General features: G+C 38.2%; 2 protein-coding genes and 2 non-coding genes across 5 annotated transcripts in view; all 4 read left to right on the forward strand.

Moving 5' to 3' along the window:
* Nucleotides 1–1684: 1684 nt before the first annotated feature.
* On the forward strand, nt 1685–1789 carry LOC127810751 (small nucleolar RNA R71). The gene has a single exon (XR_008025560.1). It is a non-coding gene; the product is annotated as a small nucleolar RNA R71 (small nucleolar RNA).
* Nucleotides 1790–12202: 10413 nt separating this feature from the next.
* Nucleotides 12203–15642, forward strand: part of LOC127810338 (signal peptidase complex subunit 1-like) — a 69070-nt gene continuing 65630 nt past the window's right edge. Inside the window, exons 1-2 of the mRNA XM_052349765.1 lie at nt 12203–12310; nt 12419–12459. The gene's annotated coding sequence lies outside the window, so the exon portion shown is untranslated. The remainder of the gene's footprint in view (nt 12311–12418; nt 12460–15642) is intronic.
* On the forward strand, nt 12222–15563 carry LOC127810340 (signal peptidase complex subunit 1-like). Of its 2 annotated transcripts, none has more exons than XM_052349768.1 (3): nt 12222–12310; nt 12419–12459; nt 15070–15563. In XM_052349768.1, exon 3 carries the CDS (start codon nt 15132–15134, stop codon nt 15405–15407), a length of 276 nt encoding a protein of 91 aa, XP_052205728.1. In that variant the 5' UTR covers nt 12222–12310; nt 12419–12459; nt 15070–15131; the 3' UTR covers nt 15408–15563. The 2 variants fall into 2 exon arrangements, with proteins under 2 accessions (XP_052205728.1, XP_052205729.1); XM_052349769.1 differs by having other exon boundaries at nt 12274–12310; nt 15132–15563.
* Nucleotides 12756–12883, forward strand: LOC127810764 (small nucleolar RNA snoR74). The gene has a single exon (XR_008025571.1). It is a non-coding gene; the product is annotated as a small nucleolar RNA snoR74 (small nucleolar RNA).

Consider the following 15642-nt stretch of genomic DNA (forward strand, 5'->3'; position numbering starts at 1 on the left):
GACAGGGAATTTCATGGCATCAAGTATCTTGAAGTTAATTGTGTTACCAGCAAATTCCATGGAAAGTGTACCCTCATGCACATTGATAATAGTTCTAGCAGTTTTTAAGAATGGTCTCCCTAGGATCAAGGGTGCATGCTCAAGTGTGCTGTTATCTTCCATATTCAAAACATAAAAATCTGCTGGAAAGATTAAATCCTTAACCTTAACCAGCACATCTTCTAGGACTCCAGTGGGGTGTGCAGTACTTCTATTGGCTAGTTGGACAACCACTCCTGTTGGCTTCAAAGGACCACACTGCAATGAAGCATAAATAGAGTTAGGCATGACATTAATGGATGCACCTAAATCTAGTAAAGCATTGCTAAATTGCATGTCTCCTATAGTACAAGGAATGGAGAACATCCCTGGATCTTTACACTTTGCTGGCATGGCAGGTTGGATAAGGGCAGAGACATTTCTCCCAAGGTTGATCTTCTCATTCCCCATAAGCTTCCTCTTGTGAGTACACAAATCCTTGAGAAATTTTGCATACTTGGGGATCTGTCTAATGGCTTCAAGGAGGGGAATGTTGACTTCAACTTTCTGGAATGTTTCCAGAATCTCTTTATCCACTTCGGCTTCTGCTCTTTTCTTGTTTTGTGTTGCTCGATGTGGGAATGGTAGGGGCTGGATGTTGGAAGACTCTCCTTGTTCTTGATAGCTGGAGTTTGGTTGCTTGGCTTCTTGGACTGAGGAGGGTTGCTGCTCTTTGCTACCCTCTACATTCTGCTGCTCTGCATGCTGCCCTTTGTTTGATGATGGTGGAGGGGTTGGGATGATCACTTCTTTTCCACTTCGAAGCATGATGGCACTAACATTACCCCTTGGATTGGCAACTGGTTGTGAAGGAAGCTGCCCGGAACCTTGACTCCTTAACTCATTGATGTTTGTGGCTAGCTGGCCTATTTGGGTCTCCAAATTTTGAATGGTGGTTTCTGTTTTCTGTTGGAATTGGAGTGTATTGGCTGCTAGTTGTTTGACAAGATCATCTAAGGTAGGTTCTGACTTGGGTAATGGTGGTGCTTGTTGCATGGCTTGATTCTGCCTTGGTGGTGGAGTATGGTTGCTTGAAGGATGGAACCTCTGCTGAAATGGTTGATTCTGGTGGTAAGGCTGCTGGTGCACATGTTGATTGGAAGGGCTGCCATATCTGAGGTTCGGATGGTCTCTCCAACCTGGATTGTAGGTGGCTGAGTATGGGTCATACCTATTGGAAGGTTGTGGTTGGCTGTGCTGCTGGTGCTGGAATGGTCTTCCAGGAAAAATGCCTGCACATGTCTCATTATTTTCTTGCAACTGTGGGCATTGGTCTGTTGTATGGGATGGCAAGGAGCAAATGCCACAAAGCTGCTGTTGCTTTCTCTCTAATGCCAACTGCCTGACCATGGAAGCCAATTCCTCAAGCTTGTTTTCCATCCTTTGCTGGTCCATAGTGGCAGCCACATTGACTTCATTTATGGCTTTTGTAGGAGTGTTAATTCTGGTGCCAAACTGCTGGGCATTTTGTGCCATCTTTGATATCAGCTCTTGTGCAGCTGCTGGGGTCTTCTCTGCCAAGGCTCCTCCACTTGCAGCATCTACCAAGTATCTGTCCATGGGGATTAGACCTTCATAGAGATACTGAATTAGGAGTTGGTCACTTATCTGATGGTGAGGGCAGCTGGAACACAACTTCTTGAACCTCTCCCAATACTCATGTAGAGTCTCACCACTCATCTGCCTTATACCACAAATTTCCTTCCTTATTGATGCTGTTCTGGAGGCTGGAAAGAATTTTTCCAGGAAGATCCTCTTCAATCCATCCCAGCTGGTGATAGCAGCTGGTGGCAGGTAGTAGAGCCAATCTTTGGCTGATCCATCAAGTGAGAATGGGAAGGCTCTCAGCTTGATCTGCTCTTCATCTACTCCTTGTGGCCGCATGGTTGAGCAAACAACATGAAATTCTTTCAGATGCTTGTGTGGATCCTCTCCTGCAAGACCATGAAACTTGGGCAACAAATGGATCAGTCCAGACTTAAGTTCGAAGTTGGCATCTAGCTGTGGGTATTGAATACATAGGGGCTGGTAATGCACATCAGGTGCAGCCAGCTCTCTAATAGTTCTACCATCCAAATGACCATGATTTGCATTATTTCCATGATTTCCATTATTGCCATTACCATTATTTCCATTATTTGCATTGTTTGCATTATCTCCATTACCATTATCTGCCATATTGATGAATGCTGGAATAGGTTCAGATGAAGTGTTAGACACACTATTAGGGTCAATCCTATCCCGAGACTTAAGCTCTCTAGCTTGCCTTCTAAGAGTGTTCTCTAATTCAAGATCCAAGTCAAGTAATGTTTTCTTAGATGACCTGGTCATGCACTAGAGATCAGCACAAAAACAGCACACAAAATGGCCTATGCATACCAAGAACACAGAAACACAAACAAAAACACACAAGCAAAAACAAAAACACTAAAAACCACAAACACAAAAACACAAAGACAGGTCAAACAATAAGCCCTTAGACGATTTTTTTATGCAATTTTTCACAAAATTTCAACACAAAAACACTGAGGGACCTAAAAACACTAAAAACCACACAAAATTACGCACTGAGAAACACAAAATGGCCCAAAAAATGGTCTAAACGTTGGAATTTGGCCAAAAAAGGCTCTTCTCACGGCAAAGCAGTGACTATTGATCCCCACACCCCCATTTCTTTGGACACCAAAAATCAGCTCAATCGGAGCAAGTGAAAAGCTATGAACAGTAACCGGGAAACTGAATTTTTTTTCAAAACCTACTCCTATTTTGCCTTAGAAACCACTCTATATGCAATAAAACATCAAGGAAAGCATATGGACTTGAAAGAATATCAAGTAGGGATGAGAAAGGAAGAGGATAGCACCGGTATCTCGAGCTCAATCCTTAAATAATGCTATCTGTCATGAAGGTTGTCAAAACCGCTGCTGAATGGAAGGCTGCTGCTGGTTGCTTTCTTTTGGTTGCAGCTGCTGGTGTCTTCTGCCAAACGAAAATGGAGATTAGTGTGGAAGGTAAAGACAACGTTGAATGGAGTGTTAAAAGAGAGGAAACAAAAGGAAAATGTGAGAAAGAAAAATGGAATATCCTCTTGGTCAGGTGATCTGCTGTCAGAGGCAGAAAAGTGGGATTCAGAGCATTCTAAAAATAGTTATGCTCTCCTGATCTGCTGCAGGCTTGTCTACTTGCTGTGTGAGCTTGCTTTTCAGAGCCTATCAGAGCACATGAAGACCAGAGAAGGACACAAACAAGGTGTGATACTGAAAAAATCAGAGAAGGACTGCAGGTGTTTTGCTTTTTCAGTTGCTGCAGGGTTGCTTTTTCAGTTGTTCAGGTTGTGCAGCCCTCTCCAACAGCCACTTCTTGGTTCAAAAATGATTCCAAAAACGAGAAAACATAAAAGGAAAATACACACAAACAAAAAGAAGATCGAAAAGGCAAATGAGGCTTCTCTGTTGCTGCTTGCTATCAGTTTATCTCAAGAACATAATAGCTTTTCACCAAGAACACAAAACTGATAACCTTCTCAACAACTGATAGCCTTTTCACCAAGAACACAAAACAAACAAAAACACTCAAACAAGAAAACAAAACAAACATAAAATAGGGTCGGTCCTCTATGTTTTTAGAAGAAAAAACTTGGCTCCCCGGCAACGGCGCCAAAATTCTGGTTAGCAATTGTCGAACCGCTCCAGAATTAGAGATCTATGAATCTCTTCTCTAGTTTGCAGCAAAGTGCACCCTAGGTCATCTCTCACAAGGAGCCTCACTTTCTTCTACCAACAAAGAAGAACCAGCATAACCAATAACAGTTTGTTTGGGGGGGGGTTTTGACAGAAAACTAAATGGCAAAACAGAAAGATGAAGATGGATGAAAAATCAATAAGAGGAGTGCAACCGGCTGTGTATTTGTCTCCTATGTGAAATCTTCCTTGTCCACTCTATATATCTTGGTTTGCTAGATGCTTTGATCTCCGGAAAACAAACTCAAGCATCCCCAACAACCGTCCAAGGATTAGAATGATTGGAAATAACAAAATGAATGCAGAAATCTCTTGCAAACAAAATGCAACCATTCACTCTCTATTCAACCTATCCGGACCTATGCAAGAACAACCGTTCAAGCACACAATATTCATTTCCGAGATGTTATACCAACCGGCTATAACATTCTGTTCTCTTAAGCATCTAACAGAAAGTGAAACCATGCAAGTTCACACAAACCTGCCATGAACTCCATGCATTCACAAATCTGCTCAAACTAAACCAAATAGAAATGAATAAGAAACAAATAACAAACCAGATTCTTGTAGCTCATCCGGGACTCAAATTCCACATGGATTCAAGACACACAACCGGTTACCAAATGTTCTAGCCTATCATTACAGCAAGGAAAACAGAATGGAACAAAACATGTAGAAAACAGAAAAATACTACAATGACAAAAACGGGTAGAATCCTCTCTATTTCCTCCTCTCTCTCTTTATGATGATATTCTGAAAATTAATGCTAAGAGGCCTTAAATACATGGCCAAGAAAGGAAAGGCTAGGGAGGCTAGGGTTGGGCCTAGCCCAACAGAAAATAAGTGAGCCCAAGTCTGCTCCTTTAGTGTAGGCCCAAGCTCCTTGAAAGTAGGCCCAAGCTCCTTTAGTAGGCCCAAACTCCTTTAGTTGAGCCAAAGCTCCTTTAGTAGGCCCAAGCTCCTTTATTCCCTAAAGCCTGGATCCATAGAGTAGAGGTAAGATAGAAAATAGTGTAAGGACAATTTGAAGCATAATAAAATACAAAGAATGAAATATCAGCAAAAATTGCTTCAAATGGCCTAATAAGAGTGAGGTGAAATGCCAAAATATGGTATAAATATGCATGCTATCACATACATCATCAGTTAACAGCCCCATACACTCCACAACAAAATGGAGTGAGTGAGAGAAGGAACATGTATATACTGGAAATGACTAGATGCTTGCTGCATGAGAAAAATCTGCTTAAAAAACTATGGGCAGAAGCTGCAAATGCAGCTGTGTACCTGCAAAATAGGCTTCTCTCAAGGGCAGTGGGAGATGTGACACCTTTTTTGAACCTTGGTATGGATACAAACCAAGTTTACTCCATCTTAAAGTGTTTGGCAGCTTGTGTTTCACTCATGTGCCTCATGCCAAGAGGGATAAATTGGATGAAAGAGCATTACCTGGAGTCTTTATTGGGTACAACTCTACATCCAAAGCCTACAGAGTCTTCCAACCACAAAATGAGAAGATAGTTGTAAGCCGAGATGTTCAGTTCTTTGAAGAAGAATAGTGGAATTGGAATGACAAAGCAGAAGAGAGGCAGAATTTAAAGCTAACTAACTTTGTCTCTACAGATTAGAATTTGGTGAATGATGAAGATGCTGTGGATGATAGACCTCTGAGAGGTACCAGGCTACTCACTAATGTTTATCAAAGGTGCAATGTAGTTGTTTGTGAACCTACCAGCTATGATGAGGCCAAACAAAGCAAGGAATGGAGAGCAACAATGGAGGAGGAGTTGTTCATGATAGAAAAGAACCAGACCTGGAAGCTTGTTGATAAACCTCAAGACAGAAAGGTTATTGGGGTTAAGTGGGTGTTCAGAACAAAGTTCAATGCAGATGGGACAGTCAACAAGTACAAGGCAAGACTTGTGGTGAAAGGGTATGCATAAATACCTGGAGTTGACTATTCTGATACATTTGCTCCAGTTGCAAGGTTGGACATCATCAGACTTCTTCTTGCTATTGCTGCACAGATGGGTTGGCAGGTGTATCAACTTGATGTGAAGTCTGCTTTTTTAAATGGATATTTGGAGGAAGAGATTTATGTTGATCAGCCTGAGAGTTATGTGAAAAAGGGAGAAGAAGATAAGGTTTATCTCCTAAAGAAAGCCCTTTTATGGTTTAAAACAGGCTCCTAGAGCCTGGTATAGCAGGATTGATGAGCACTTGAAGAACTTGAACTTCTGTAAAAGCTTGTCAGAGTCAACTTTATATGTAAAGAAGGTTGAATCTGAGATTCTTGTTGTGTCACTATATGTTGATGACCTACTGGTGACTAGGAGCAATTTGAGCATGATTCAGCAATTTAAACAGGAAATGAGGGAGCTTTTTGAGATGACAGACCTGGGGTTGATGGCTTTCTTTTTGGGAATGGAAGTCAGGCAAAAAGATCATGAAATCTTCATATGCTAGAAAAAGTATGCTAAAGAGATTCTAAATAAATTCAACCTTGAAGAATGTAAGGGCATGAATACTCCTATGAATGCTAAGGAAAAGTTAAGCAAGAATGATGGAACAGAAAGAGTAGATCAGGTGCAATTTAGAAGCATGGTTGGCTGCCTCATGTACCTTATAGCCACCAGACCTGACATCTTGAATGCAGTAAGCATTTTGTCAAGGTTTATGCATTGTCCTACTGAAATGCATCTCAAAGCAGCTAAAAGGGTGTTAAGGTATGTCAAATACCTTTAATTTTGGAATTAAGTTCAAGAAGTGTGAGGAATTCAAGCTGATAGGGTATTCAGACAGTGATTGGGGAGGTTCTGTAGATGATCTAAAGAGCACTTCAGGATATTGTTTCTTCCTTGGGTCTGGTGCATTCTCTTGGTGCTCAAAGAAGCAGGACATAGTGGTTCAGTCAACTGCAGAGGCAGAATTCATTGCTGCTACAGCAACTGTAAATCAAGCTCTATGGTTAAGAAAAATTCTGGTTGATTTAAACCTAAAGCAGAAGGAGAACACTGAGATTCTTGTTGATAATCAGGCTGCCATAGCCATTTCAAGGAATCCAGTGTTTTATGGGAAGACAAAGCACTTTAATATCAAGATTTTCTTCCTAAGAGAAGTACAGCAAATTGGAGAAGTGAAGCTAGTCTACTGCAAGTCTAAATGTCAAGTGGCAGACATGTTCACAAAACCTTTGCCAGCTAGCCGATTTGAAGATTTAAGAGCTAAACTTGGTGTTTACAACTCCTAAACAAGGAGGAGTGTTAGCTGATGTGTTTAGGAGTGCATGCTGATGTAGATTTTAAGTGTTTTGTTTCTGTTTTACTTTGCATTTGAATAAGTCAAGTTAGTTCCACTTTTCTAGAAAGTGGTTAGTTGTTTGTTGTGATCATGAGATAACTTCTAGCCATGATCTTAGTCATGGGATAACTTCTAACCATGATCTGAGTGATTTGAATTTTCTGTCCTCTATTTATTCTATAAGGATTTCAGAAATTATTTGATTTTTATGCATCTTATTCCTCACATTTGTGCTGCACATTTTTCTCTCTCTATCTGTGTTCTTTCCTTTCAAATTGCAACATAAACAAATGAAAATACAAATCCAGAAAGGCCATTACATAAACAAATCTAGAAAGTTGTTCCATCTTTTTCAAAAATGATTAGTCTACAACACTTTTAAAGAAAAATACAAGGAAAATGAGCCTAATTTCGTTGCTTCCTCATGTGCCCAATTCTCAGTGGTCTTATAGCCCACATTTGGATGGATGAGATTTCAAATGATAACACAACAAAGCAAAATTATAGTGATGGAATCCACTTGAGAACACATTAAAGAAGATCAGTTCTTTCTAAATCAAGAGAAAACTCCCCCCTAAAAATATATAACACTTGGTCAATCACTACCTTTTACAATGTCGATCACTTTACGATATTTGATGTTGACGAACTCGCGAATTTTTGGTTTCTAGTTATTTTCGGAGGTGCAAACATTTGGAATGAAGAAGTCTGCATGTTTGGTACCGAATTATGATGTGTGTCGATTGGAATGCTCTTGTTTACAGCTTCATCGGAGCCTATAACGGCCTCAATCTTTGCTTCCACTTCTAGCAATAGTGACTTACTTAACAAAAAAACATCAATACACTTTGGACAAATTCCATCGGACTCAAATTTTCTATATGTACATGATACTGTTTGTTCCAAATAGTTGTATGTAAGTGTACGAATCCTTTTTCGACCTTCAATCTCTTTAGCTCTATAGGTACGAATAGATCCATCATCATTTTTCAATTCTAATGACAAATCAATAGTTTGTTTAATACCTTCTAGAAACCAATTACAAATCAATTTAGGTGTTGTTTGTTGTGTTAAGTGTTCAACCTCCATTTCTTTTTCACGACAATTATCCATGGCCCTAGAGTATAGACTTACAAACTCTCAAAAAACAATTCTACCATGATTAAAATAATCATTCAAACACTTATTAATGCTCTCACTTCTCTATGAAGTGGTCATGCCTACACAAAAGTGAGCTTGACTGTACACTTGAGCTCATTTCTTTCTCATCTCATATGTTCTTTGTAACCACTCATTACCTCTTAGCCCATTATCTTCAAGCAATTTGTCCTAACTTTGTTCAAATTCTTCAACTATTTCTGGATTATACATGCAAGCTTTAAATTGTGCTACAAATGATTTATATCTATTATTACTCAAGTTCTTTGCAGCATTTTGATATAAATGCCACATATACAATTCATGGTGGGTTTCAGGCAATACCGCATCAACAATACTTGATATAACTACATACTGGTCTATAAATATGCTTTTTGGTTTTTTTTTCCTCCCATAGTCTCAAAGAAAGTAGTAAACAACCATATTACCACATTAGTTGTTTCACCATCTAGTAGACCATATCCAAAAAGTGATGTTTGCCCGTGATGGTTGATGCCGACAATTGGTGCACATAACATGTCATAATTGTTTGTCCAAAATGTTGTATCAAAACATACCGCATCACCAAATAACCCATAAATTGATTTTGCATCACAAAAAAATACACCGCATATCTCATCATCTTCATGGGTTTGAAAAGAGTAAAAAAAATATTTGTTTTCGTCTTTCTTTTGTTTGAAGTATTTAAGGAGACATTTGACATCACCCCTTTTTGAAAAATTTAGCACGTGTTCTTTATAATAAATTGTTACAGTTAAATCTTGTGAAATTAATACACCACATATCTCATCATCTTCACGTGTTCTTTATAAGTTTAGCTTGTGAAAAATCAATTTTCCTTTGGGACCTCAAATAATGAGAATGCTAAAGTGGGACAAGATCGTGAGTATGCTCTGACTTAAACTCAATTAGTCTATACTTATTATTAGAAACTCGTTTAATCACAAATTTTTCTTTACAGTCAAACCGTCAAATATCTTTTTTTCTTTTGGGTGTCCTGATTTTTTTAGAAGTGTCCTCACATGAACAAACTAGTGCTTGTTGTTGGATTTTATTTTTGTCAAGTCTATTCTTTTTTTTTTTTTAATATCCTTACATTGAAACCAAACTGCCTTGCATATGTATTATAGAAATCATATGCTTGTTGTGTTAAACGTTATTCTAATTTTTGGGTCCACCTCGCGATCTATATCATCTTCAAACTTATCGTTTGAACCCCCACACCCTTCATCAATTACATGAGATTTCTGATCATCACTAAAATTCAAGTCTTGAATACTCATTTCTTCACAAGAACTACTAATATTTGCATCCATATTTAGATTTTTATTATTATCTATATTAACATGTAGAAATGTATAAATAACAAAGCATTCATCTATAGAAAAATATTTTAATATTTTCAATCATGTGTATAAATAGTGGTTTTGCGTCTTACCTTGTTCTTCGATTAGTCAAGGAAGATATAGTAGTAAAATCGAAAACTCCAAAATTTCAATATTTCATTTCTTAGATGAAAACACAAATACCAGTTAAACTCCAAAATCAAAAGACCAAAAAAAAAAAAATTGCATTTTCCCACAGCAAAATTGACATCAACTTTTCTTCAGAAACAAAATTTACATCAAATTTAAGAAAATAAATTTTTCAATTCAAAACAGTTTTTCATACTTCTTATTTTGATAGTAAGAAGAAGAAATACAAAAATTGATGAACTTGAATTGAATCTTGTAACTAATAAGGAACCGTTTCCTAAGAGGAGAATGGAAAAATATTTCCACTATGTCAAAGAGAAAATGTAATTATAACAAAGTAGGATATATGTTTTAAGCAACTGAAAAAAATAAAACAGTGAGATAAACTGTAATTGTGACCTTTTAAGCACTTGATACTTAAAAGAATAGCACTGCTATAATCACAAACAATCATACAATGTTGTTAAGTGCTAGTGAAAAAAGACTGATAAAAGTCGACAAATATTTGCACATAGAATAAGTTATGAATTTGATATCCAGATAAAACATACTAAGGCAATATTCAGAAGCAAAGAAAGATAAGAGTAAAGAACATAAGCCCATACAGAAGTAATCTAACCATGAGATAGGAATTAAGACGATATAGTTTAGTTTTTGGGCAAGTTCCAGTTCCATTCTTTCATTACAATGGTAGAATTTTCTTTCTTTCTTTCATCAATGCAAGATCATGGATTTGTGAACTGAGAGAAAAGACTAGCAAAATTATGGGAAAAAAAATTTCTTACAGTCAATTCTTTCTTTTCTTGGATTGACAAAGAATTGATATAAAATGAACATAATACCAGCAAATTCACTTCCCTTACATTTACATTCCCTAAAAACAAACCCCACGTTTGTCTATCATAATGTTTAAGAAACATGCTTGTGCAAAATCTCTCAAACACTTGAGAACCTAGATGTTGATGGCCTTAGAGGGATTTAACTATTAAACAATACTGAAGACAAATAGAATAAATATCAAAGAAAATTATTTTGGCCGCCATTCTTTCTTATTTCCTGTAGTCTTTAAAAGTTTAATTAAGTGTCCAAATTAAGATAAACATACATTCAAGTTAGCTTCTTGGTACTCATTAATTCATTAGACATCTAATATTTCTTTTGAAAAATCAATATATCCTTAGTGTGGGTATCAATTAATTTTACAAGTAACATGATAACACTCTATGCCTGAGTTAGTTTCTAAAAAAAAGAATTAAATCCTAAGCATAGGAAAACAACTATAGCCTCTCACATAGTTTTTAATTTGCACATAACAAGAGCAGTATGGACATCGAACCTGGATAAGGAAGTAGAGCAATAGTGAAGAATCAAGTATTTGAAAAGCAGGGTTGCTTAGTTGTCAAAATGTTTGGAACAACCGAGATAGGAAGAGACAGTGACGACCAGGCAAGAAGCGATAGTGACAGTGGCAGATGGCAACGGCGGTCCAGGATGGGGAAGAAGCAATGGAGACGATAATCAAACGCGAGACAAGAAGCGGCGACGAACGGAGATGGTGGTTGAGGGCGAGGCAAGAAATGGTGGACAACGACAATAGTTGCACGTGAGGTAGGAAGCGACAAATGATGGTCACAAGCTGACAAGGAAAAGAGATAGGGAGATATGGTGCAAAGAGATAGGGAGAAAAGGGTGAGTATTTAAAATATTGGGGGTGTAATCGAGGAGGTCACACCAAGTGTGTAGGAAAATTCTAGAAAGCCCGACGAGCTTACCGACCGGATTATCAAAAGGGGACAAAAAGACGATTTTGCCCCCACGCCCTGCTCTCTCCCTTCCCCTCCCATGGATTGCCCCACCCCCACTCTCTCGTCTCTTCTACCATGGTCGTCGCCTCGCAGTTGCCCTCGCCTCACCGCCATACCTCACTGTCGTCGCCTCTCTACTATCGCCGCCTCGCTTCGCCGACAGTCGCTGCATCGACTGTTAGCGAGGCGAGGATAGATGGCGATGGCAAAGAGGTGAGGCAAGGGCAATGACGAAACGGCAGCTATGGCAAGGGAGACGAGAGAGCAAGGGCAGGGGCAATGGCCCACTTTATAAATTTGCAAAGTGGGCGGGGACAAAATTATTTTTTTCCCCATTTCTATAAGTGACTCGATAGGTTCGTCGGATTCCGTAGAATAACTTAAGTGTTTAAGGGTGTTAAAAGTAACAAGGTTACGTTCACCCGTTAAAGAGGGTGAACAAAATCGCACTCCCAAACAAGCGGATGCCGTAACTAGGGTTTCCATTTCGCGGCCTAAACAATGCAAGCGCTACGGCGTCTCTCTAGCGCTTCTGCTTGAGAAAGAAGCAGCAAAGCTTCGACTCAAAGCCATCCGTTTTCTCAACCGGCAGAAGAAGCCGTGATAAGCGCCCCTATTCCCCCTCTCTCAATTGTTCTAAAGCTACTGACTCTTCTGATTTTGAAGCTGTAAAATGCACATGAATGTATGGATCTGATCTAGCCTACAATCTCGCAGGTCAAGTACTCAAGATAGCCGGACAATCCCACCAAATGTGAGTGATTTCCTACTTCAACCTCTGCACGTTTGGCCACAATCTAATTTCACGAAGTATTTTAATCCATAAAACACCTTTTTTTTTTCTCTTGCTTTTATTTTACAGCCTGCAAAGCCAGGGGTTCCGTTCTCAGGGTTCACTTCAAGGTACTTGTATACTAATCGTTCTTATATCAGTGTTCTGTTACTTGGCAAATATGACTGTTGCTTGTGCCTGTTATTTTTCAATTGGTCGCGATCTATCAATAGCGTCAGTTTTGTGGATTCCTGGAAGAGCTGGATAGTAGCATTTGTCGGTGGTCCGACCTTTTGTCATAGGCGTGTTCGTCCTTATTGTTGTTGTGCAAGTGCTTGATTATCTGATTGGCGTGGGTTACATATTGAAATAAAGCTATAGGTTTATGATCAGTTTAATTTGCTGTTTCGACCCAAAAACCTGGTGAAAAAAAGCAGGGGTCTGTTGCCTTTGTGGACAGGTCCCTCGTAAGCATCAGGGAAATGAAACTTCTTTGTTATTGGGTGAACCTCTTGAATTGTACTGATGGAAGGTTCAGTAAACGATGGAACATTATATAAATAAGAATTAGAAAAATGAATGAATGAAAGATAAACACTCAAACATACATACATTACAAGCATTGCACACACTTGGCACTGGCATGATTGATTAAGATGATAATTCTAAAAAAGGGAATCCCCAATGCACGAGATTCCTTTGCAAGGTTTGGGAGAGAATCATTCTTGTATGCAATCTTACACCTGTTTTTCAAAGAGAAGGGTTACACAACTTGAACTTGTGACCTTCTGGTCACTAAGGAGAAACCTTACCATTGCTACCTAGCCACATAAAAGTTCTAAAATAATTTCACTTCCTTTAATTTTCTAATTAGATTCTGCCATGAGATATGTGAAGAATAAAAAAAAAATGAGACAAAGTTGAGAGCAAACATCTAATGAATTAGAAGAAAAATTAAATAGAGAAAAGATTGATTGTTGGATTGATCTTTAGTGGCGAATCTGAGAGTAATCGAATAGAAAGCTGACTAAGAAAAGGCAAATATACATGACTCAACCTGGTTAGTGAATGCACTCCCCATGAGCGAAACATTCAAATATGAAGCAAGGGTGTGTGGCCACATCCGCTGTCTATATCCAGTGCAACTAGAATATGATAGTATTGAAGTTGTTAAATGAAGGAGATTGAAATCAAATGTAGCCTAAAACTCTTACATGAAAGTTGTTGGCTATGTTGAATCAAGTGATCAGAATTTGGAATTTGGTCGTGATCGCAAATAGCAACAACAATCACAATTCCCACTAGGTAGGTGGGGTCAGCCACATGAATTTTAGACCTCCAACCAGATCTGAAGCAAATAGATAAAGCAAAACCTTAATTTTCGGTTTGAAGCAAAAAGTGATGGGTCTGTATGAAAATATGTAATAAAATAAGAAAAAACCAAATTGAACCTTGAAGATAATAAAACTAGAAAAATCATTGCAATGATACAACCAAAAATAGCTATTCCCTATCAATATAAGCATTCTGTATCAATCCTTCATTGCGTGTCCTATCAAGAAAAAAAAATCCAGCTTGGAATGCCCCTTCAATTTTCATAGGCTGCCAATGTAGTTTCTGGAAACGTGTTTGCAGATTTTACAATCAACTATCTATTGATAATGATAAGTAGCCGAGGATTAACCAATTCTCAACAAGCAGAGATTGGATATTGGAAATTGGAGCGTTTTCAGTTCTTTTGAGTGTCAAGTAGACTCAATCTTGAAATTGATTTACATATTCTTTATCCATGATGCAAAAAAAAAAAAAGGTAAATTCTAAATCAAACCAAATCAAATTAAAGGGAAAATTTTGGTAAAGGAACAAATTGTCAGAGCTTGTAAAAGGATTATCCAGAAACCCTGGAAATGGACCTGCAAACTGTAGAAATGCAATTACAAATATAGCCAGTAGTAAACACTAAAATGAATTGACTAAAAAATATGAGGATTATTCAGAAACCCTAGAAATACAATTACAAACAGTTGTCGAAAAGTCAAACACAAATGGGCACACACTATACAAGCATAAATACATGTACTGGAAGATCTGTCCAGAGTTTTGAAGAAGTGGAAATCAATAACCAAATGTGAGAACGCACCTCAGATCAACGAAGCAGCCGCACTGTCTGACAGAATGAAATCATATGAATTTGCAGTATCAGCAGTATGTGACACACATATATATATATATATATTACTTTTTGGGTCGTTGGATTTGGCAATAAGCCAATGTGTAGTGACACGTTGTAAGGGCACTTTTTTTTTTTTTTTCTATTTCGTTAGCACACTTGATGACCAAAAATTGCAAATTACTACTTTTCAGAAAATGTTTTTTTTTTCTTGACAAGTGTGCCTGCTTCCAGAAATACTTTTGAAATAGTTTATATTTTTAAAAAACTGATTACTTCTCTTGCAAGAAAAAGAAGGGAAAAAAAATGTTTTCTGAAGGTCACAAGTTAAGTTGTGTAAACCTATTTGGGAAACAGGTGTAAGGAACCTCGTGCATTGGAGATTCCCTTTTTAACAATTCTCATCTTAAGAAATCATGCCAATGCCAAGTGTGCGCAATGCTTGTAATGAATGCATGTTTGGGTGTTTATCTTTCATTCTTACATTTCACTTCAGAATTGAGTATGACTTGAAATGACGATCAGTCGGTCTTTATTCTGTTCATAAACGCAAATTTGAATTCAAATGCAGATGATTAGGTCTCTATTATGTAATAGTTGGTACTCTCTCTCTCTCTCTCTCTCTCTCTCTAGATGGATTGGCAAGGGCAGAAGCTAGTGGAGCAGTTGATGCAGATTTTGCTGGTGGCTTCTGCTGTAGTGGCATTTGCAACAGGCTATGGGCTGGGCTCGTTCCAAACAATGATGTTTGTATATGCCGCTGGGGTGGTAGTCACCACCTTGATCACTGTTCCCAATTGGCCTTTCTTCAATCGCCACTCTTTTAAGTGGCTGGATTCAAGCGAGGCTGAAAGGCATCCGAAGCCACAAATAGTGAATTCTAGCTCAAAGAGGAAGGCTGCCAAGTAGTAGGTCGTCCTGTGATTCTAAGCTATTTTAGGTATTTGATGATTTTGACTGCATTGGAGATTTGGATCTGTGCCTTTCGGCTTAATGGACCTATTAGCATTGCCTTAAGCCATAGAACTTTATACAAGAATTTAAGGATTTAATCTCCTCATTTTACTTGGCCTGAAACTCATATATTTTAAGAAATATATATATATATATATATTTAGTTGCATATTGCAGTGTCTTATGATTG

Source organism: Diospyros lotus, chromosome 9 (assembly GCF_014633365.1).
Source record: "Diospyros lotus cultivar Yz01 chromosome 9, ASM1463336v1, whole genome shotgun sequence".
Taxonomy (NCBI): Eukaryota; Viridiplantae; Streptophyta; class Magnoliopsida; order Ericales; family Ebenaceae; genus Diospyros; species Diospyros lotus.